This window comes from Epinephelus fuscoguttatus, linkage group LG19 (assembly GCF_011397635.1).
Source record: "Epinephelus fuscoguttatus linkage group LG19, E.fuscoguttatus.final_Chr_v1".
NCBI lineage: Eukaryota > Metazoa > Chordata > Actinopteri > Perciformes > Serranidae > Epinephelus > Epinephelus fuscoguttatus.
In genome coordinates this window covers 22307198-22331080 of record NC_064770.1, presented here as the reverse complement: position 1 = coordinate 22331080, position 23883 = coordinate 22307198, and the positions used below count along the sequence as shown (strand labels likewise).

Below are 23883 nucleotides of genomic sequence, written 5' to 3'. Positions count from 1 at the left end.
GGCTTTAAAACCTAATACTAACAGCTTCAGGATATATTTGAAAGTAGTATTGTATCACACGCTTAAAGTTACCTCTGTGAAGGAGGAGTAGCAATGGACTTCCTGCCTTGTGTGAGCAAGAATGAAGTCCGCCAAGCAGCTGTTATTCTGCTCTTCAAAGTAGACCCTGGCCAGGTTTTCACTCTCCACTTTGGGAAGGCCTGTGCAGTCCAACCGCACAACTGAGTCTGGTGTGGCGCATCTGAGCAGAATGAGTTTAGCCTCATCCAGTATTCTCCTCTCAGGATCTGAGATCTCCAAACTGTCCTTCTGCTTCTCTATTACTTGAAGTACCACAGAAGCACAAGTGTCCGAGTGGTAGCCAATGAAGACGTCTGGTGGTTGGTACTTGTAAACCTGAGCTGCTGCTGCTGCATGTTGACTGCTGAGAGACACAAAAACTCTCAACCATTTCTCCAATTCATCCACCAACCTCTTCTGCTCAGTTTTAAGGACAGTGTGGATGTCCAGGTAGTGTTTCTCCAGCCTGTTGATGAGAGGTATTGGGAACTGTTTATACACCACCTCTCTTTCCTCAATGACAATTAGTCGGAAGTCTTTGTGCACCCGGCATTTCACACGGTGGGTTCCCAGTCCAAGGTCGACATATTTCTGTCCTCCCAAGCAGACATAGTATTGGTTGAGGGCATCGTAGAGACTTTCATAGAGGTTCTGCAAGTTTAGCAGCACAACTGTTTGACCTGTCTCCATGCAGATCTTTACTCTGTTGATGTTGCGGCAGATTTGGGTATACTCTTGGTCTTTCGGGAAACTGGATCCAAAGATTATCTCTGGCTGACCACTTTCTGAAAAGAAGACTTGCTGCAGGATCTGTAGGGCTGCGTAGTTTTTTGTTAGCACCAGCAGGTACCTACATTCTTCTTCTTGTCCAACTGCCTGAATGTTTTCTCTCACAAACTCAATGGCACTGATGTTCTCCAGGTTGGGTGCAATCTGCAGTCGTTTGGTAAAGACCTTAACTGCGTCCACTTCATCCCTGCCACTGAAATTTCTCAGCACAGCCTTCACGGTTTCCTCTGCAGTGGGCCGTCTTTGAGAAGCTTTTGCCACTGCAAAAATCATCTTAATCAAGCTGTAATAGTCACGAAGGCCAAAAAAGCCTTTGCCTTGTTTGCGGCAGATGTTCAAGTAGGCTCTTGCAAAGGGCTGGAAGAAATCCCTGACCTTCTCCAAAACCATTGCATCAGATTTGCATATGCCTTTAGCACTCTCAATGAGTTCCCTCTCATCAGGGTCACCACGGGAGACAAAAATGCCTCTATTCATCTTTGCAGGGTCTAAAGCCCAGTTGGAGATGCCAATGAATCCAACCTTCTTGTGTGGTAGTGGCTCATCATCAATGCATCCCTCTTCTAGCAGTGGATGAAGAGTTTTCAGTGGCATCTTTGGAGAGTCCTCAGCCAGCCCAATCTCATCAAGAACCACAACTGAAATGTACTCATCCAGGTTCTTTCCTTCCTGGAAGCGTCCGCATTGCTTGAACGTATTAATGATGCCTTCTGGGGTTGAGTGAGGGCTACACTGGAAGGACACCAAATGGACTTGTTTGAGCTTTTTGTAGAGGTCCGAATGAGCAGCTTGGCCCTGCATTGCATCTGCCACCAGAGTTTTAGACAGGGATTTGGAACTTCCAGGTTTTCCAACTAAGAAGAGAGGGATTCTTAGCTCAATGCAGAGAACCATCATGAAGACATTCTCTTTGAGGGCACTGTTTCTTGCAATAGTATCCCCCATTGGCACGCCACTAAGAAGTAAATCTTGCATGAGTGTGATTTCCTGCATCACCTTTATTGGGCTGTATGGTGGTGGTAGGCTTTTGCTGATTTTCTGTCTGTATTTATCCTTATTTTCCAGGCAGGCATGGTAGCACACTCCTATGGCCATGACCAGAGACCAGAGCACAGGATCTCTGACCTCAGGTTGTCTGTGATGCCGTTCACTCTTCTCTGCATTTTGATTACTCTCAAAGTCTTCAAGCTCTGCAAAGACCATGACGTGGTTGTTGTAGAACCAAACAAAAGACTGCATGCAACGTTCGACATCTCTCAGGCTGACAAAGCTACATTCATCTTTTCTTGTCCGCATGTACTTCTGTGAAGCTGAGAGGACATCAGTGATCCACTTGATGTAACTTTGATCAATTTCTCTGTTTTCAACCACTCTTTGCACAATCTGCTGGATGTATATTTTCTCTGTGTGATCGTTGAGCTGTCCAAAGTCCCACACGAGAGGGATCATGCTTGGTGGTAATGCTTGAACTCTGTAGACCAACTGCCGGAGAGGGATAGACCCAAGCTTTTCATCTGTCTCTTCAGCTCTAACTCTGTATCCAAGGCCAGAAGCTTCCAACCTCTCAATCATCGTATCTGTGTGTTTTCGGTAAGGGTTGCATGCTGCGATAATCTGCAACCCACAATTGGGTGTCAAAGGTTCGCCCTTGACTGTCTTGTCACAGAGAACCTCCTTAATACTGCTGATGGCCTCAGTAGTGTTGGCCTCATCAAAGAAAAGAACAGAGTCAAATCCGTAGTCTTGCTTGTTAATAGCAGCTATGTCTTCTGCTTCTCTGACTTTGGTGTAAATCATCTCCGAAGTTGTCCCTCCATGTACCTTGACCAGTTTCATGTTCTCGGTAGCCACTCCACTCCTCCGCAACTCACAAAGGAATTTGATGAGTCTCGTCTTGCCACACCCTGTCTCTCCCATGATAATGACAGGGATGCCACACCTGAACCGCATATGGATTGCCAGCATCTTCAGTATGTTGTCAGTTGTAAGCTCATATGTTTCATCGGGGTCAAGAGGCCACTGGATTCCAAGAACATTGCAGATTCGCTCTATTTTCTCCCCTCTTGGAAGGCGATCAAAGTCAATGTTGAAAGGTACTTTCTGTAGGTTTAGGCCTTCATACAACGCCCTTGTCATGACATTCTTTTTTATTACCCTTCCAGAGGTGGGCTCAATGGCATCAACAAAGTTCTGTTCATTGGGCTGAAGATGGAAACCGATGAAGGTCATGGACACATGGTCATCATTAAAGAAGATGTATGGATGTGGTTCTGTTTCCCATCTCTTTCTGATCAGGAAAGGAGCCAGGTCTTCATCCCGGACATTAGTCAGGTCCATCTGCAGCCTGCCAGGACTCTGGTCTGAGATGCTGAGTGATGGAGTGGCAAAGTCCTTTGCCATCAGAATCATGAAGTCCACCACAAAGGTTTTGAATCCAGCAAGCGTGTCTCCAGTGAAAGTGGCATCACAAAAAACCGATGTCTCACAGTCTTGCAACTGATGGTTCAGAAACCATGCAAAATTTCTCAGTTCTGCCCAGGATGGATCCATAATGCCACAGAACATGAGAAACATCTGAAGACATTCAACATGAGACCCTTCAACCCCCTGATATGTGAACACATCAAGATCAATGTGGTTATGAAATCGTGTAAGATACTGGTATGGCCGCTGAAAGGCTGCACTCCTGAATTCTTTATCATCCATCAGTGGGTCATCAGTGCTTACAACGGTAGGATTTTCTTGCTTGCTCATCTCTAGCATTAGCACCTCTTTCGGTGGTCGGCAGAAAATATTTGGAAACACTTCTGTGAACGTGCTGTTCACATTTTGAGCCTATGCAGAAAACAAATATAAAAACAACAGAGTTAGCAACAGTTTAAAATCCAATTACAAATGATCAGCATCAGTGCCAAACTTGTAAACTCATACCTGTCGTGGAGCATTTCTGGTTGACATGATAGTTGGCTCTAAAATTTCAATGACATACAAGTGCTTGTCACTGCACTTCCATGTCTTTCCCTCAGAGTCCATCAAATAACGCAGAATCAGCAACTTGAAAAGAAACTCATGGAGACCTCTCTGCACCTTTTCAATCATATAAAACAGTCTATTAACACCATATGCAAGCTGTCAAGACAAATCCTAATAATAAGGCTATATTGCCTTAAGCTAAGCATTAACTTGAGACTCATTATTACCGATGATGTGATGTCAAAGTGGAACATCATGAGTTCTTTCCTCTTGGGGGTTTTCAACAGAGACTGGACGATAACATTCTCATCAACATTTGGTTCGATCAAGGGGATGCATTTCATCATTGACGGCTTTTTGGTTGAGTGCTTCAGTTTTTCATACAGCCTCTTGATGTAGAGAGATTTACCTGCAAATTAAAAAAGGTTATTATCATTCATATCAATCATTTTAGGAGTGAAATATTAATCAATTTCAGATATCTGAGTACTGTATATAAATACTAACCAACACCAGCCCTTTTGGATGAGATGACACCAACGCACAGTCGGTCTTTGAATACAGCTGCTGCACTGTCTTGATCTGCTGGGACAACATAATGGTTGTGAAGGTACCTCTGGATCCTCGCCAGTGGCTCCTGTGGGACCATGTGCAATCTGTACTGGCTGAAGGCTGAAGGAAGGTAGGCATGTTCTCTTTCCGAGCTGCAGATGATAACAAGTCTGTAGTCTTTCCTGCTCCGCATTTTCATTCGCTGAAAAAAGTTCTCAACTTTGGAGCTCACATCATAAGAGAGCAGATCTCCATACAGTAGAGAGTATATCTTCTGCCCCCTGTAGCCTGTGCTGAGACAGCGTCTGAGGAATAGCTCCACTTGTTCGTATGGTGTTGATGAGTTGCACAGGAGGACTTCGTCATAGGTGGGAAGTGTCTCGTCTTTGCTACTCATGTAAACGGAGATGCAAGATGTCAAGACCTCATTGTGCGGGCAAACAATGAGGTTTGGATTTCCTATGGCCAGGCCTTGAGGTAGCTTCCTCTGTATGAAATCCCCAGTGTTGTCATCAGAAATGTCCTCTTCGCTTTCGTCTCCGTCACTCTCATCTTCTTTGTTGGCCAGTATTTCCAGCAGTCTTCCAAGACTTCTTATATCGAGGATGTTGGGAAGATAGTTCTTCATGTCTTTCATATAGGCATTCCATATCAGATCAAATTTCTGCAAACCATTTGCTTGTTCCACAAGACTTAGCAGAGAGTCCAACTCACTGTCGAAGTCTGCACCTCCAAGCTCACTTCTTGGCACCATAACAAAAGTCTGAAACTCAATGTCTTCATTTTGCTCTTGTGGTTTAGTGAGGATCTCATACTGGAGTGCATGCCAGACCTGCCTCAAGTCTGAGGCTGTGCAATTTGGCTTGACAAAGGAGAGCATCATGAGAACTTGGTCCTCCACATTGATCACATTTCGCTGAGTCAGCTTGCTGCAGAGGTAGACAATCTGTTCAGCCGTATAGTAGTTCAGATAGTAATGCTGGGACCTCTGTTTGTCCACAAAATTCATCCAATAGTCCAGGCATTTCTCCATTTTCCTGCAAAGGTCAGGAAGCTGCTCCTCTATGCTGCCCTCCGCAATGACAACACCAACAACACTGTCTAGGTTGAAGTCCATCATAATACTGGGTTCTTCGCTGCTTAAACAGCAGTGGATTTGTGCTTCCCAGTGTCTGAACAGAGGATTCCCAGCATTGTAGAGGGCAATGAATGCCTCAGCTAGCCTTTGAACACTGGCAAAAACCTGAAAAATAAACAGTCAGATGCAACTATGAATCCTTTTTTCTATGTACAGTGTAATCAAGAGGCATACTGTGTATCCTTTAGCTGTCAAACACTGAGCTATTGAGGATGAGTCCATATTCATTGCATTTCATGCATTAAGTACACATCACTGTTAATGATAATGGATATTAGTTCTCTACCTTTCAGATGTGATAGAAAATACTTTTTCACCATAAATTATTATTCCTTTTATTTTGGTATTTTATTGTTATTTTAATTAATTTGATCTCTGTGGTTTTTGTCAAGGTTTATATAGTACATACAGAAGTAGTAGTAGTAGATGCGTTGTAGAATTAGGAGTAGCATTTTGGATTCTTTGCTAAACGAAGCAACCTATGTTAATTGTATAAAAGGGAAACATTTCAGTATACCTCTGCAAAGTGATCAACTTCATTCTGCCCTTGATCCCCTTTCCCAGACATGAGCATGAGCTTGTTCTGCAGCTCCCGCAGGTCCTCCAGAGAATAGCCACGCATCTGCTGACCTTCATCATGCTCCTCTGGAATCTGCAGCTTCAGGGCGGTGTCAAGGTTCAACTGGATTGAGAAACAGAAATACATTTTCACTGTAAGAACTCTGTTCTCAGAGACAACCTCTGTGCTGCCTGGATATAGGGATGCCATCATGTTGGATGTTGTTATTTACCTTTTTCACATTTTGTGCACTGATCAGGTAGATCCCCTTATTGTTGATGGCTGATGCTAAAGAGAGAGATGACAGCTCCACTGACCCATGACTGTCCTTCACGGTTTTCAGCCATTCCAAATGGCGTGCACTGTCCCGCTAATAAAAAGATGATTATTAACTGTGATTTAAATATTCATTTTCTATTTCATACTGTCAGGGTCAACCCAAGCATCCTGGTTGTTTGGAAGTTTGAGGTTGTAAGCTTTAGTGTTTTTAGTAGAAGTATAAGCAAGGTGTCCTCTTACCAGTTTTTTTGGTAGATTGTTGTCATTCTCCAAAGCTCTCCAGAGCTTCTTGAGCACCTCTTTGAAGACAGGAAAACCAGAGTCTGGTTTGAGCTCATATAACATTGAAGAGTAGCCGAGGACAGCATCATGGAAGCAAGCGACACGATCCACGTCCATGTCATTCTCTCCCGCCGAGATGGAAGCCAGGTCAACGAAGACCTTCAACTCATTGATATCTTTAAAAAAAATAAAAATAGAATTAGTAAGTTGTCTGAGTGAGCCTTTAAATAAAGTACCACTGTGACTACAGCAGATAACTATTCTTACCTTCAAGTGCATCTTTTACCCATTTTACAAAGTGTCCTCTGAGTCCCAGCTCCTGCAGGCACAGTCTGCGAGGTTCGGTGATGTCAACCAGGACCATCTTTGCCTGCATCAAGTCATTGTCAATCCTGTTGAGCTGCTCTCTCTGAAAGTCAGCATGATTCTGAAAGGAGAAGGGAGTCAAAAGTTCAACACAATGCAGTAACTTAAAGGGCCAGTGTGTAAAATGGGTTGAAAACAGTGACATCAGTGGTCAAATTCTAGATTGCAGGGCTCACTCGCTCACCCCTCCCGTCGGGTAAATGACGGCGGCCTCGTAGGGACAAAAAGCCTTGCGCACAAGTTTTTCAGGAGTAGGTCTATCTTGCGATGAGGTGAATATTTATTTAGAAATCTAAACCATGTTACGATATTGTAATGAATCCCTCACGCGCAGGAGACCAGAGGAGCGTTCAGGAAAAAGGCCAGTTTATTTGAGCACTCCAAAAACTCTGTTAACACTCCAGGGGGTAAAAGACTCCGTCCCAAACTCTGACTCTTCTAGCCTAACACACACACTTCATACACACATACTCGTTTACCATACTGAGTGGGGACCCCCTCCCCTCTCTGCTCCACCAATCTCCAGCCCGCACACTGACTGACAGCGTAGCAGGTAAACAGAGCTCAGCTGTTTATTTAGCTTAGCAATATCTCCGGACTATAGTAGCTGCAATGGACGACTTTGAACGCGATTTTGAAGAGTTTCTTTCTTTTCTTAGCGGACACAGACCCAGAGCCATACCTGTTTGAGCCGGAGCATACAGATGAGGAACTCCATGTGTTTGATGCTGAGCGGGCGTGAAGAGAGGCTGAATGCACAGAATGGGATTCGGTGCTACTGCTACCATCGTTGGGGAGATATATCATCAGGAGGAAAAGCGCCGCAGAGAGTGCATCACAAGGAGTGAAGTTGCGTCTTCTTTCCTCGCAGATGACGGTTCGGGTTCATTCTCTCCTGTTGCGTGGTAAGTGTGGTCCATTCGCAAACTTTATAACTAAAAAAACTTTTCACTACTCTATCGACGAACTACTAACACTCTCTGCTGTTTCCTCCTCCTTCTTCCTTCCTTCCGCTGTCTTCGTTGGTTCATTTATACACGCGAAACACGTTCTCTGGCTGGCTGGATAGTCCGCTCGGTCTGCCGTACATACATGGCGGCGCAAGATGACGACCTCTCTAAAGCAAGGCCCTTGCTATATATATACATATATATATATATATATATAAAAGCGTAATTATAAAGCTACGAAAACCAAACGAATTTTATTTTATAGCGATTATACACTTATATAAACATATTAATGGGCAGAATATTCAGATTCAGATTCAGATTGACAATAAACCATGCCAAATATTACACACTGGCCCTTTAATGCACCTATGGTACGCACAGGGAGCTTTTCAGCCTGATGAGTTTTCACATAATGTGCAATGTTTTTGGATGCAATATACTTTGTTTAAAACACTGCCACTTACAGCTTCTGTGAGTGTCTGCAGAACCCTGAAGTCCCCTTGAAGGTGAAGAGTCTCTTTGACCATCATGATAATCTGAGCTGAAGCCACAGCTAGATGAAGTTCGTGATACTGCTCGATCTGTTGAACCCTGCTGTAGATCCACTGTTTGTCGATGGATTTATCGACTCTGCACATGATGTCCAGGTCCTGTGCAAGCTCGTCGTACTTGCCCTTGTAATCTCTGAAGAGCTGATTTACCTCCTCAAGCCTTATGCTGCCATTCTTCAGACAAGTGTAGATGTCTTTGTAATCAGCAAAGCAAGGCTCGAAAATGTCATCATATATCATTTCTGGTGTTGCCATAATGTCCACTACTTCATGTTGGTCAGGGTTCTCATCTTCCATTTCTTCAGTGGCCATGCGTTTGGCTTGTTTCTCCCAACACACTTTGAATATATAGCTGTCCCTGAAGGTGAACAGGATCTCTGCCATGTGTCTGATATCTTCACTCAGATTGAAGTAGGTGACAGTACCAGCCATGGGTGAAGGAACTCTGTCAAATGGATGAACCTCCATGAAATAGTTCAGGGGTTTAATCTCGACGTTGACCTGCTGTCTCTCTTCCATGTCGGCAACATCAACTGTCATAAAAATAAAGCATGTGTTAAATTATGTAAGCAGGCGTTTAATTGCCTGGTCAAAACAAACTGATGGATTATCCACAATACCTGTCATGTGTTCCTCAAGTTTGTGGCTCATTGTTAAGAAGACATCCACAAGCTCCTTCTCATGGTACACAGCTTTCACTTCATCCTCTCTGCACTGTAACAGCCTCCTCATTTTGGCATTATCCTTGTATTGTTCTTTCTCAGAGAGGCAATCTGTTAATTTCAAATCACACACACAAATCAATATTTCGAATAGGCCAGTGCACGCCATAATATGAAATGCACACATTCTGGGGTTATTCATTATTAAATGTTGAACAAATTTCTTTGGAAATATGTGATAACAAGCAGACTGTTATTACCAATCTTCAGCATATCTAAGAAGGCATTTCTCTTGTCCAAAATGATATTGAGTAGGCTGATCTTAATGCCTCCGTCGACCAGTTGATTGTTGATGGCTGTGAATGATGATATGGCTATAGCAATTCTGTCCCTGGCATCTTGAGAGAGCTTCTCAATCAGCTTTTCGTCTGCGCCTGTGATGACAGAAATTACATGTCAGTGTTTTTGTCCAAAACCACATCAATAATTACAATTCTTCTGCTTCTGCCATGAAGTCATAAACTGAGGCCTGGTTTTCTACCTTCCTAACCTAATGATTTTTTCTATTTGGTGTGTGCATGTTTTAATGACTTTTTTTTCCCCAAGGAGATACCATGCATTTGGAAAATGTCTTTGGCGGCAGTCCAGGACAGGAGGTGCTGAAGGACCAATTCTTCATCTTCCTGGAAATTTCCTTGACGATCCTTCGGCCAGGATTTTTGGATAATCGCTGAGATGAGTTTCCCGAACTTCCAGTTTATCTTGAGCCTCTCAAACAGCCTTCCCTCAGACTTAGTCTGCAGTGAGGTAAAACAGCCATAAACATTATTGTGTGTATTTTAAATAGATGCAGAGAATCTAGTCTACAGTTGTACAGTAGTTCTTAAATATGGCTAGGATTGTTATAACCTATGCCATCAATACATGTATATGTATTTACATGTTTTGCATAGTTCAAAAGTAAATTAGAACTCTTCATACCTGGCACAAAGATGTAACGGCCTCAAGAGCACACCTCTCAATACTAGCAGCAATGTGTGGATGGGATTCACTGAGTTCCTCTATCTTTGTGCAGTAGAATTCAATTTGATCCACAGCAGACTCCTAAAATCAGACAGACACATGAGATATGTCTAACATGCTGTAGTTAAAACAAAAAAGAACAGGGGTCTGCAACAGATGTACCACATACCTGTCTGTACTTGCCCTCAAAATCCATTATGAATGTCTGTCTCCATTTTTTAGTGCAGTCTTCATCTTTGAATTGCACAGAAATGATGTTGTTCCAAATCTGTAAAAGGCAATCACCAAATTAACCATTTTCCAGCTTTCTTTACCAATGAGCATCTGTATGTACATTTTGTGTTGTATTTCCAAACATAACAAAGCTGCTCACCTCAATCTCTGCTTTGGTCTCATCTCGTAACATGGATGACCAACCCTTTTTGAGCAGACTCTGTCTGAAGGACACACTGATCCAGTCTCTCATGATGACCATCGCCTGAGAGATCACCAAGTCTTTTGCATTTTGCTCTTCTCTTTCCCCTTCTGGAGTCTCCTGAATGAGAATTTTCAGTTCAGTATTTGAGAATTCTGTCTGAAATACCAACAGCTTGCCTTACAAGATTCACTTTACATACCTGTTGCTTTTTAGAGTGAATAAAGTCTGACACTGATGCAACCAGATTCATGCATGCTACAGGAATATCAGGGAAGTTCTGGGTATAGGATGCCAGTTTGACTCCTTTGCAGAGCGTCTCTAACAGTCTCACTGCTGTTGCAAGGCATTCTCTCCTATAAACCTCGGTAAAAGGACTACAATAAAACAAGAGAGAATGGAGGATTAAAAGTATATGTCATCCACAAAATGCTACCTTGAATTCATTAAGAAAACTTTGTTTTTCTTGCATGCCTCCACTGTGAACGAAGAATCCAACAAAGGCGAACATTCTTCATGAATTAACATCATTGGAGACCACAATTTGTCAGCAGCAAAACTATATCAAAACATCCATTTACAAACTCTCATACAACTCGTGCAATATAATCCAAGTCTCATTTATCAAGTTGTATGCTCAGTACTTCCCAAACACATGCATTTTCACTCAAACGTACAACATAAAATACTTAAACGCAGTCCCCGTTTACCTCAATTCATGAAGAATGTTCGTGTTTTTTTGGATTTCCCATTAAACATTGAGGCATGAGAGAATATTTAAGGTAACACACAGTGAGAAACTGATGTAGAAATGACAGTTTGCCAGTGAAGTATTAATATGATGTTGGTGAAGATTCTCAGTCATCCAGGTCATGGTAATCGTAAGCGCTATATCGTAGGCAACTGGACTTGCTTGTGTTTCTTGAAGACGTTTCGCCTCTCATCCAAGAAACTTCTTCAGTTCAGCTTCTTGGATGAGAGGCGAAATGTCTTCAAGAAACACAAGCAAGTCCAGTTGCCTACGATACAGCACTTACAATTAATATATGATAAACGTGTCTAACTCAAATTACCTGTATTTTTCTTCAATGAGGTTTTCTTGGATATGTGAGAGAATGGCAGATACTGTCTGTGAAGCAAGATTCAAGAGGATTAATTTGTTCAATGTTCTGTACTATACGCATGAAATGTATTATTTACAACTACTGTTTCCACTTCACCTGGACATTACTGCTTGTAATACCCGCAGGAGTCTTATAAGTGAAAACTTGAAGTATGTCCAAAAGCTCAGTGTTGATGTTGATGATACACTCCATAAGTTCGTCAAGTGGCATCAAGTACGAACAGGATCGCACCAAAAGTGCATCCACGTTCATCAAGTGACTGTGGCTTTTCATCAGATTCACCAGTGCCCTGAAGAACAGAAGAGACAGAAGAGCAAGTGAACATATGTAATAGCCATCTAATGGACGATCTTTGTGTAAGCTGTACTTTGGCAAAGGTAGGGGGACTCTTACTTCCTCTCTTGACTGTTCATGTATACTGGTGAGGTACCAATGTCAAGGCCCTGCAAACCTGCCCAGGATAGGCCGTACTTTAAGTTTCCAAAGGACGGCATTTCAAAGGGCTTTATGTTGCCTCTGAGCAGGTGGAGGAGCGGTAGGACCAGAATCCATCGGGGCATTCCTGTTGTTTTTACAGCGTTTATCAGAGACGCCAAGTGAACTGTCAGACTGCAACAAAGAAAATTTGATGAGCATCTGAAAAGAAAATGACTTATTAAAGCAAATAAAACAGTAGGTTATTCATGAGTAGCTTAGGTACCTACTTTTTAAGAATAGAGACATCTTGTGTAAAATCTGCCCAGTACTGAAGGAACTCATCTTTGTTTAGGCTGGGCAGGCACAGTGCAGTGCAGAGCCGATGGAGTTCACCTTCATTCAGTCTGATACCATGGTGTTTGCATACATAGAGCATGATAACAGCAGCTCTCATAGAATCCTGGATAAAGAGCATCTTGCCATCTCCATCTTTCACCAACTGAGGAATCACGTTCGTCAGCATGAATTCCTTTATCATCCTCCTCACCTAAGATATGAAACCAAAGAAAGAGTAGTCATTAGAGATGGTGTTTCTACTGCTTCTGTGTGACGTTTACAAAGTAACAAACTTACATCCTCTTTCCCATAGTCTAAGGAGGTCCATTTCTTATGGGTGTCCTCATACACAAAAGGGTCACCATAAATCTGAAAGAACTGGTCCAGCTGGATGAGAAAACTTTTGAAATTTGTGGTGGTCCAGGTCCTGAGAAGATCAAATATGGTCTCCAGCATCACTTTCCCTGCGATCTCTCTGCCTTGAATCAGATCCCTCCTTTGTTCAGGCCAGATCTTATCTTTGATGCGTTTGAGCACATTCTTGGATGGCTCGACACAGATGATGTCATCATACTGATGCCAGTCCCCTTTTACAAAATGAAAACATAACTAATATGAGATTTCAGAATAATGATCAGAATGTGGTTGCTACCATGCAGGAAGTTATGTAATTGCAAATGGCCTCAGAAATGGCTGCATTTACCTTCTTCATTGAGGAGGTGGGACTTCACAAACAAGCATCTGTTAGTTGTGTGTTGTGAAGCATCCAGCTTGTATATGAACTCATAGTCATATTTGCCCTTTTTTTTGTGATAGACAACGTATTTGTATGGTATCGACACAGATACAGCTTTACTTTTGAGTGTCAGCAGACTGCCCTCCACCAGAAAGCCGTGTTCTCCAAGATCCCTGCGTGAAAAGGGAAAGAAAGTCAAATGTACATGGTGTTTAGTCAGTCAGATAGGACATTAAAGATTCAGTGTGTAGGATTTAGCAGGACATACTGGCAGAAATGAAATACATTATAGTAAGAATGTTTTCTTTAGTGTATAATCGCCTGATAATAAGAACTGTCGAATTTTTGTTACCTTAGAATGAGCCATTTATGTCTACATAGGGAGCAGGTCCTTGTCTACAGAGATCTTCAAGTTGCATTGCCATGTTCCTACAATGGTCCCGGATGAACCAAACACTGGCTCTAGATAGAGCCATTAGTGTTTTTGCGTTGGCTACTGTAGTCAGAAGCTGCTCCATAACAAGAGCACCGGAAAAACATTCATCATTTTCATCATTTTTTAACATGAAACTGCTTTATTTTAGTGTTTTTACTGGTTTAAATCACCAGGTCCGCTTGTTTAGAGGAGGAAGAGATCTCTGCAGATAATTTGGCTCCTGGTAAAAATTTCCTAAACATCTGGATCTGAAGGTATCAGAGTAGATGAGCACACATTATAGGGCTGTCAACGAATATTCTAAATTTGAATTTAAATTCGAATTTGAAAAAAACTGGACCTTCGAATGTGAAAATTGATATTCGATTGTGGAGAGAAAAAAAAAACACCACCGCAGCTGTCCTCTTTGCGAATGGGCATTGGCCTGGGCCGCTGCACTGAACGCACTGCATAAATGCCAGGGCCACACCGCCCGTAGAAGTGCTGCTGGTCGACTAGAGGTTCTGCTCGAGGCTGTTGTCTCCGTCACCCCCCAGCTTGACACAATCGCTCGCGGCTCGTGCAGAAAATAGACCAGACGCCGAAACGGAGCTGCGCGGCGCGGCGCAGCCGGTGTGGATGTCACAATCGGTTAACGTGGGCAGTGTGGCCATGGGTCAGAGAGGGGGGGCGAGCGAGAGGTCCGCAGTCGTTTATAACATAATTTTATAGATAATTGTTTTAATGTGTAGGTATGTAAATGTTTTCAAAGACGTTTATGTTGAAATAAAAATACCTACAGGTAGTTATGTTTCCTTGTATTAATACATATACAAGTATGTTTCCTTGATTAGTTTGCCCTCTTGTGGACATAATACGAAAAAAAAAAAAAAATTCGAATGGTTCGAGTTATTTTTAGAAGGAATATTCGAACGTCATTTTTGAGCAATTTTGACAGCCCTAACACATTAGTAGGTGCTGGGCCAACAGCCCATCTCCAATATACCAAAAAACATCTGAGAAACAATGATTTGTAACGCAAAACTGCTTTATTCAGCATTTCTACCAATTTAAATCACCAGCTCCATTTGTTATGCAGAGGAGGAGACCTCTGCAGATAATATAGCTCATGGTTAAAAATCCCTCGAACAAAGAACACTAACAGAATTCTAACCAGAATAAGTTTAAGGTGGTTGTAATCTGCAATCTCCACCACTAGATGCCACTAAATCCCCCTAAATCTCACACACTTTTCCTTTAATAACTCCCCAGTTTGTCAATGTACACATCAAAAGCCCCAGTCATCCCTCCATCTGCCACTAGGGGAGGCAGGCGAACCCCAAGTTGAGGATCACAGATGTGTTAAAGCCAGTTTATCAACACACAACAACCATCATATGTGTTGTACATTGTATGTGTGCATACAGTGATTGCGTGGAGAAAAAGTGTATGTTTAAAAATGTAAGAAAGAAAAAAAAAGAACTCAAACGTTTTCTTCTTGCTCAAAGAAAGTTTGGAGAATTATTTGATTTGCCTATAGAGTAAATTACCATCTGAGCCTTAACTGGCAATTGTTTCAAGATTACGTACCTGCTCACAAACAGCTCAACTGTATCTTCCTCCCAATTCCCAATGCGGTTGCCAGCCCTGATGAAGATACGATCTTCATTTGGAGCAAACTTAAAATCCTTTGAGAGAACTGCGTGGAAGTAAATTGTGAGTCTGTCACGTGTGGCGATGGTGTTGTTCCTGGTCAACCTAAAAAGCAAAAACAAATGCATACAGATATAGCAAATATACCACATGGCTGTGATCCAAAGCAAATGTGTACAACAAACTGAGGGAGCTTCCTAACGTTTTGGGTGGTTGGCCAGCTGGGGTACTGGATTCTGCGTTATCTTTACTGCCGTCTTTATTTCCCGATTCATCATCTGATGTTTGTGCTGCGGTTGAGTCCTCCTCGCCCCCAGACTGCTGAACCTCCATGTCCCCTCCTGTCTCCACCGGGTCCACACTGGAGCCTGTGCTGTCAGCCTGTACAAGTAGCATTAACCATAATCCATTAAATATACATCTTAATCTACTAAAAGAATAAATTCATATATTCTAGTAAGTATTACCTTTGATGATAACTGAGGGCCAAAAACCATCTTCTGTTGTGCTAGTGCAGTCTGCTTCTGTTCCTGCTCCTGCTGGCTCTTTCCCTTCTGTTTGCTTTGTCCTTTCTGTTTCACATTTGTCTCCATTTTGGTATTCTGGTCCGACGCATGTTGTTTGGCCGTGTCTTTCTTGTTGCTTTCTTCTGCTTTCCCCTCCTGGTCCCCAGTGGAGCCTTTGCTGTCAGCCTGCACAAGCAGCATTAAACATGCATCTTAACAATGAAACTGAGCTTGCGTGCTTTCTCCACTAAAAGAAGAAAGTGCAGGCTTCTGTCAGAACTTTTCGGTCATTTTAGTCAGCATTACCTTTGATGATTTTTGAGGGTTAGCTGCTGCAGGCTGCTTCTGTTTCTGCTCCTGCTGGTTCTTTCCTTTCTGTTTGCTTTGTTCCGTCTGTTTTACATTTGTCTCCATGTTGGCATTCTGGTCCAGTGCGGGTTCTTTGGCCGTGTCTTTCTTGTTGCTTTCTCCTGCTTTCCTCTCCTGGTCCCCAGTGGAGCCTTTACTGTCAGCCTGCACAAGCAGCATTAACCATACATGTTAAATATACACGTTAAACTCATGAAAATTAACAGATGTACTTTCTTTACTAAAAGAATAAAGTACAGGCGCCTGTTAAAACTGTTTATACATTTTAGTTTGTGTTACCTTTGATGATTTTTGAGGGCTAGCTGCTGCAGTCTGCTTCTGTGTCTGCTCCTGCTGGCTCTTCCCCTTCTGTTTGCTTTGTTCCGTCTGTTTCACACTTGTCTCCATGTTGGCATTCTGGTCCAATGAAGGCTGTTGTGCCGTGTCTTTCTTGTTCTTTACGTTTTTCGTGTCAGTCTTTTGATCTTTAGGGTTAATGGGATTTGTCCCTTTGCCTGAACCTGCCAGAGAAGTCGTACTCTTGCCATCCTCTGAGATGGGAGTCGGAGTGTCAGCTGTCTCGATTGTCTGATCCTGAGTTGATCTTGGTGTATTGCTTTCTCCCTCACCTGGGTCACCTGGAGCTTCCTCACACTGCATCGCAGTCGCTGCTTCTTCTGTGGCAGCAGCCTTTTCACTCTGAATGACTTGTGCGTCTTCAGGTGGCGCAGCAGGAATGTTAGCGGCTACAGAACCAGGCTGGTTCTCTAGTGAGGAGGGCCCGTCTTGGAGTGAATCTGGTGCGTCATCCATGGCATTATCTGAGCTTTCACTGTCAGAGGAGTCTTTTCCGTCCTGCGTCTTCTTCCCCTGGTTGTCTCTGAGGGAGAGAAGGGACAGCTCTTGGTCTGCTGACAAGCTGCCATCTTTCTTCTTTTTGTTCCTCTTCCTCTTTTTTTTCTATTAAAGCCAGAAGGAAGAAGATATGTTTTACAAATCCTGCTGTACTTTTAAATGAAACCATGTCATAGTCTAAATACAGAGTGAAAGGTTAAAAGGTCATTCTGCTATGGTTTACTGTGTGCGCTGCTATGTTACCGTGACATCAGGCCTGTTTATGTCGATGATATTGTGCCTGGTGGATCTTGCCCAAGTTTCCAAATTGGAATTCCTACTTTTTTTCTTTCTTTTTTTTTAAAGATATTTTTGGGGGGGCTTTTTTTTAGCCTTTATTTGATTGGACAGACAAGTGTGAAAAGGGGGAGAGAGAGGGAGTGACATGCAGCAAAGGGCCACAGGCCGAAGTCAAACCCGAGCCGCTGCGGCAACAGCCTTGTGCATGGGTCGCCTGCTCTACCACTAAGCCACTGACGCCCTGAATTCCTACTTTCATACTCGTTCAACTGTGGGGAACGATCGTTCAGTCACTTTGATAAATTCTATTTATTATTGCTAAGTTTAGTGTACATCACCCTCCTTTGTTGCGGCCCATGAGCCAGTCGGAACAATAGCAAATATCAGAATGGATGATAGCATTCAGCCTTGAAGAATAACTCTTTGCAAACTTAAGATAAGTTTAAAGTTGCCATAACATTTGCTTGACAATCATAAAGTCACTGTACACCAAAAGCAGCTGCACTTAGACTCATATATAGAGACAGAAAATTGAAAAGCGAGGCCACACACTGATAGCTACACTAACCTTTTTCCTTAGGTTGCTGGTGGTCTCATCGTTCGGTCGTTTGGTGGATTTATTGGGGTCTTTGCCGTCCACAGGTGGGTCGTTTTCCTGTGACACTGATTTCTCAGATGCACTTTCCGAGTCTGCTACTAAGGATTTAGGCTGATCTCCAGTGTCTGGAATAAAGACATGGTGTACAAATCAGACTGCAAAGACAAAGTATTCGTACTTCACAGCATTTTGTCACACCTGCCTGCACTTGGTAGTGTTTGTTCGACCAAATAAACCTTTCTATTTGCATCTGCGTTTTCCCCATTAGCCCTTTACAGATCACAATATTGACCTTGTTCTCAAATGTAATCTTGCCGCTTGTGTAACTACAACCTGTCCTGCTGTCTGCGAACACGTGGACAGATGATGCAGAGATGCTGCCATCTTGAGGTACAGTAAGAGAATAACATGAACATCTGGCTGCAAACTTGTTTCATTTTTTATGTTAAGCACTTTCTAATTTTTTGCATGTCCTATGTAAGTAATGAAATGTATATTGTCATCACAATCTACAGAAAAAAAGGTTTTGAACAGCTGAACATAATTTTCATCATTCTTTCCTTTCACACAAGATGTTAAATTTATCATTTAGGGAGAAAGTGATATTTAATTGTGTTTTTTTGGGGGGGGGGGGGTTTAGCAGTTAATGGCATTGATAGGGTAGTCCTCTGTTGCTGTGGTGCCCAATCAGGGGTCTGAGGACAGGGGTCCTTGAAGGAGTTCCAGGGGATTCCCAGAAAATGAGGAGTACCCACTGTGAGTAGGAGTGATACCAGTGACTCTGTCGGTAAGTTTCACTTCCTCCACAGTTAACACCTCAAATCAACTGTAGAATTCTGGTCTTAATCAGATCTAACAGCCAAAACCTTTTCAGGTGCAGGTCCCTGAAATGAAACCTTATTAATTTAGGGGTCCTTCACACACACACACACACACACACACACACACACACACAAAAAAAGTTGAGAACCACTGTTCATCAACGCACAGTACACCCCAGATGTCTCACAAATTATTTTCTGGTAGCTGTATCAAAAACAACATTCTTTTATACCCGGTGTGAACATCATTCATGAAACCCTGTATGCAAATATGTAACATTAAACCACATCTCCACTCACCCTGTGTGTTTGCAGGTTGGACACACAGCCTGTGGCCACACTTGCTGCAGAAATTGGCATCATTCTCCAAAATATCACGGCCACAACCAGGACACTTCATCTTCACACTTCAGTTATCTCTGCAGAGAAAGAAACAAGGCTGAACTGCAGTGTGCCTTGAGGTCCCACCCTGAGGAAGATTCCTTTCACTTTCAATTTCCCCACTCATGAGGCCTCATATGACAGTTTTCAGCTGTGCACAACAACCGCCCGCAACAAAGCTGTTCCTATCACCGACATGGACTTTGAGCAGTGTTGCCCAACACACTGACCAATAAACACTTTGTAAGGCTGAGTGATTGAAATAGGAATAACCATGCAGCAGTGAGGCAATGCACACCCACTTCAGTCCCGCTAACTCACTGCAGCCAAAGAGGTGGAAAAACTAAGCGGTCTCACTGCGCACTATAATGAACTGAGTTCCTCTAAAAATACACTACCCTGAGGCTTTAGGAAGATAAAAATGGACCAAAACTACTTAAAAGAAGACCTCTTATGTAAAAAAAAATAAATAAACTTGCCTATTTATAGAATATTTAAGACATGTAGTCTTAAATATTAAATAATTACCTTTCCCAGGGTACAAAGGACAGACTAGGCAGGATGCCCTCTTTACTACTTTTCTATTTGGTTCACATGACAAGTTTGCAGCTACTAGTAAAAGCTGATCATACATCAATTCCTTTTTATTGTCATTGGAAATAAATACAACAAAATCCAATGCACAAACTAAAACAGAACTCATCATAAAAGCAATAAATAGATAATAAAGGAGGGGATAAGATATCATTCATTCAGTCTAAACACACATACACACACACACAAGCAGTGCATACACATGCAGTGAACATAAAATATGAGTTACAATTCTGAGCTGCAGAGTTCTTTATATATGTGATTGGTTTTGATGTTATAGCATGACGTGTCTTAATATGATCACTGCTTATTAAAAATCATTTGTGAAAACAAGGAAAAGGGATTCAGTTAAACTTTAGTTAAACGTGCTCCCTTTTTCACTGAAACACTCTGGCTTTCTGGCTACACCCTGAGGCAATAAATAGCTCGAGCATTTAAACCCATAGCGGTGTTTGAGTGTGATTAAGTTTGTTTGTTTGTTTGTTTGTTTATTTGCACTTTGTCCAAAAGTGTTTTTCTGAATCTGTTTTGTCATGCCTAACAGAGCCAGTGAAAAAAATCAGTCACATTTCATTCTGTGCATACTTAAATACTTCCCATCTTTCTTTTGCACTGAGAATCACACTTTTTATGTGCGTGTAAACATATTTTCAGGTCTATGTTACTGTGCTATTATTGATATGCAGGGAAAATGCACCAAAAAAATCAGGAAATAGGCTTGTCAGTGTACTTAATTATACAGTCGTCTGTGCTATTTTAAATCTGGAATACTTGTAACACAGCACTGTAAAAGAAGTATAATGTAAATCACTTCTGGTCTGTGGTAAAATTAGAATAACATGGAAAAACTGCAGACTGGAACGTGGGTCGACGTTTTTCATGTACCGAGTGATTCCTCTTGTTCGTGAAAAGATCTTTGGCTCCGCAGGTCAGCCAATCACATGCTTTCTTCGAAAATGACGTCACTACCTGTTTATATACCATCATTTAACCCTCACAACAACAGCTAAACTGAGAATACCGCCTAAATAAACACACAGCAGCCATTATTACTGTTGTACAGCAACACATTTAACACTGTAGTTACAGCTCTTACTCAATAAATGTCCTCGCTACGTTTTAGCAGCGCGTTAGCTAACTAGCTAAACTCGCTCGCGCTGCGTAACAGTGACGTTAGCTAGCATGAGCATTAGCTGCGTCTGTCTGCTCTCTGGCACACTTTCCAGAAAACCAATAAACTGTGCAGGTGCAATGACAGCTGTCACCCAGAGGACACGGCGTTTAAACCCAGTTTGAGCCAGACTTACTCGGAGGTGTCCCGTGACAGCGAGGTCAGATAGCTCCTCCAGCTAATAGGATTAGTTTATTGCTAATTTTGTCATAACGTAAAGTCTGACGTTGTCGCCTCCATATCTACAAAGCAAACATGTTAGCAGTCCTACCTGAGCTTGCGGTGTCGCGAGCTGTTCGTGTGTGGTGCATAAAGGAAAAGCGCACAGGTCATGTCTGCTGGACCTGTCGCTGTACCGGCTGTGTGGAGCCGATGTGTTTGCGTTTCCGCATGTCTTCTAAAGTTTCGTTTTGTCAGAAATGGGCGTCAGCTAATAAAGTTCACTTTCTGCATGAGTCATATCCATATTTTTATTTCAAGACAGAGCAAGGTCTCATGCGCAGGTGTGGGGAGTGACTAATCAGGATTCTCATTAGGCTACTGTAACCAAGTGGTTAATAAGAACCTTTTCTAATAACACCCTCACCCAGGGGTGTCAAACATATGCCCCGAGGGCCACAACAGGCCCCCCAAATTGTCCAATCCGGCTCATTAGATGACTTCACAGGCTTTTCCACCCTGACCACAATATCGCCCTCTGAAATAACAATGACTACTTCCTGTGGTCATATTTTAAGATATTGAATATTGTGAAACATACTGTCAGGCCTCTGATCAGGATGCCTCCTGGGTACCTCCCATTGGAGGTGTTTTAGGCACATCCTGGTTTTTTAGAAAGCCCTGGGGCAGACCCAGAACAAGCTGGAGGGACTATATCTCATCTGGTTTGGGGATGGCTCGGGGTCCCCCAGGAAGAGCTGGAAAGCGTTGCTGGGGAGAGGGACGTCTGGGGTGCTTTGCTCAGCCTGCTGCCCCCGTGACCCGGCCCTGGATAAGTGGATGAAAATGGATGGATGATGGATGGATAGTGTTGGTCAGCAGCTTCAGTACAAAAGAAGCTGTATCAGACTTTGCACATCATTTGTCTGAGGATATCGCGTACTGTTCATCATTTGTTTTGTAAATGGATGAATGTTTTCACAATCTTTACACTAACTTGTGTGTTGGTGCATTTGTCCATACATAACTATTGTGTTTTATCTATGTGTCCTTTCGATTGCTGCTCTGCATGTCTGAATGTGGTGCTAATCTGTGTGTTGGTGCTTCACGTTGCTTGCATGTCTGTTTGCTAACATGCCATTTGTTGTTGTTGTGTTACTGTATTGTACTGATGCTCTGCTGTTGCTTGTTGCTTTGCATGCTGCTGTCTTCATGCTGTCTTTGTCCTGTGAACTTTATCCTGTTATTGGTTTCAAAACATCTCACCAAAGGACTGCAGCTGAAATTTAGCCAGCTGGCTAACACTGACGCATTTACAGAAATGCTGATTAATGTGCGTTGTCCTTATAAATAAAATAAAGTAAATACACTAAAAAGAGTTATTGATATTTATAGGTTATTATGTAGTGGTTTTACTGGTCCGGCCCACTTGAGGTCAAACTGGGCTGTATGTGGCCCCTGAACTAAAATGAGTTTGACACCCACTCTAATCAATATTTTTGATTTAGGCTGTGATACAGTGACATTTAAGTGCTTTATAAGGCAAGAATGTGCATGTGCACCCCTTAGAGAGCACTGTCACACAGCTTGATGACCTGTGGCATAAAAAGCACATCACTGTTTTAATGCGAGGAGGAAGTGGGTATATTCTCTTATATCTTCCAATGGTGTTTAGGCTGATAGGTGGGTATACTGTAAAAACCCAGAAAAAATGGTGGGTAAACCCTCCACTACACCACTGGTTGGCTCTCTTTGTGTTAAACAAGGGTCGTCAGTAGCCTACAATAGGCTAAGTACATTTTTTTACATAACCATGCATGCAGAAATTAACTTAAAGTCTATTAGTTGCAGCCACTGGTCACATTTAAATGATCACAACACATTCAGGCCCTCAAAGAAATACAGCTTGTGGATGTATTTTACTTTGATTTTCACTCTGAGTAAGGACATACACAGCAGATCGTTAGAAATATAGTTGCAGCCTACTGGAAACCCCCCCTTCATGATGTGCTTCAGTGTGGACATTTTACCGTTTGTTTCATTGTCATTTTAAAGCTACACATGGATTCAGGGTGAGCAATGAGTGAAAGCAGAGGACAAAGATTACATTTGCGTAACACTGTCTCAAGGTAATCTGTAATAGAAACTAATGTACGAGCAGCTGTTGTGTGTTGTTTTCTGTTAGATGAGAGATCCACTATCCTGTTTCAGTTCTCAGTAAAGTGAAACATGCTCAACCTGCAGATGTTTACAGTTACACTCAGCATCCTGTGATGCCTGTGGGATTGACCTTTTATCCAGTTATGAGCTGCTCCTCTCCACAGCTCTCACATGACACCCACTTCCCCACTGAGGAGTGTTGTGTTCTGCATCGTGCAGTTGGAGTAACGGGGGCTCGATATGAACTTGTCTCAGGATGCTGTACTTTAAAATTGTCAACAGAGGGCAGACAAATCTGGAAGCTTGGGTAAGAATGTGCCATGGAGTGCAGGGACCATGCAAGTTTTCCCATTAACCACACATTTGTAGCAAGACTTCCACATCTCTAAAAGATCAGTCACCTAAGTTATCCTGCTGAAACACCAATCGTGAGGGTTTCGGGTTCTTTTTGTGCAAGTATGTTACCATGGTAACCTGGACTGCACTCCCAGATCAGGGGTGTGTTACATTCAGGCTGTCAGATCCACAGGTATTCAAACTAGTCACATGCAACCTGTATAAACAATAAGTTTAGAGAGTCCTGCGAGTAAGAGGAGATGTTTGGAGTGTGTTTGTTGTCTCAGACACAAGAAGCATGTCAAGGCTATTTTATGGCTGCTTACATTCACTGGCAGGTAGCTTATATAGGATGACAGAGGAGACACCTGCACACCAACTGGGCTGGACAG

At 42.5% G+C, this 23883-nt stretch overlaps 1 protein-coding gene across 3 annotated transcripts in view; it reads right to left on the bottom strand.

The window, feature by feature from the left end:
* rnf213a (ring finger protein 213a) overlaps positions 1-21288 on the bottom strand; it is a 37357-nt gene extending 16069 nt beyond the window's left edge. The window contains exons 1-30 of one of the 3 annotated variants that reach the window (XM_049560435.1): positions 21108-21288; positions 18991-19109; positions 17840-17994; positions 16438-17097; positions 16096-16302; positions 15751-15975; positions 15486-15664; positions 15221-15388; positions 13183-13388; positions 12777-13066; positions 12431-12690; positions 12120-12335; positions 11823-12015; positions 11676-11731; positions 10805-10979; positions 10561-10722; positions 10357-10455; positions 10146-10268; positions 9778-9961; positions 9425-9598; positions 9123-9275; positions 8416-9035; positions 6900-7059; positions 6591-6808; positions 6304-6441; positions 6030-6194; positions 4330-5617; positions 4050-4231; positions 3781-3936; positions 73-3684 (exon numbers count right to left, since the gene is read on the bottom strand). In XM_049560435.1, the coding sequence (XP_049416392.1) occupies positions 73-3684; positions 3781-3936; positions 4050-4231; positions 4330-5617; positions 6030-6194; positions 6304-6441; positions 6591-6808; positions 6900-7059; positions 8416-9035; positions 9123-9275; positions 9425-9598; positions 9778-9961; positions 10146-10268; positions 10357-10455; positions 10561-10722; positions 10805-10979; positions 11676-11731; positions 11823-12015; positions 12120-12335; positions 12431-12690; positions 12777-13066; positions 13183-13388; positions 15221-15388; positions 15486-15664; positions 15751-15975; positions 16096-16302; positions 16438-17097; positions 17840-17994; positions 18991-19090 (10524 nt within the window). In that variant the 5' untranslated portion in view covers positions 19091-19109; positions 21108-21288. The remainder of the gene's footprint in view (positions 1-72; positions 3685-3780; positions 3937-4049; positions 4232-4329; positions 5618-6029; positions 6195-6303; positions 6442-6590; positions 6809-6899; positions 7060-8415; positions 9036-9122; positions 9276-9424; positions 9599-9777; positions 9962-10145; positions 10269-10356; positions 10456-10560; positions 10723-10804; positions 10980-11675; positions 11732-11822; positions 12016-12119; positions 12336-12430; positions 12691-12776; positions 13067-13182; positions 13389-15220; positions 15389-15485; positions 15665-15750; positions 15976-16095; positions 16303-16437; positions 17098-17839; positions 17995-18990; positions 19110-21107) is intronic. The other 2 variants (XM_049560434.1, XM_049560436.1) reach the window with 2 other exon arrangements.
* Positions 21289-23883: the final 2595 nt, after the last annotated feature.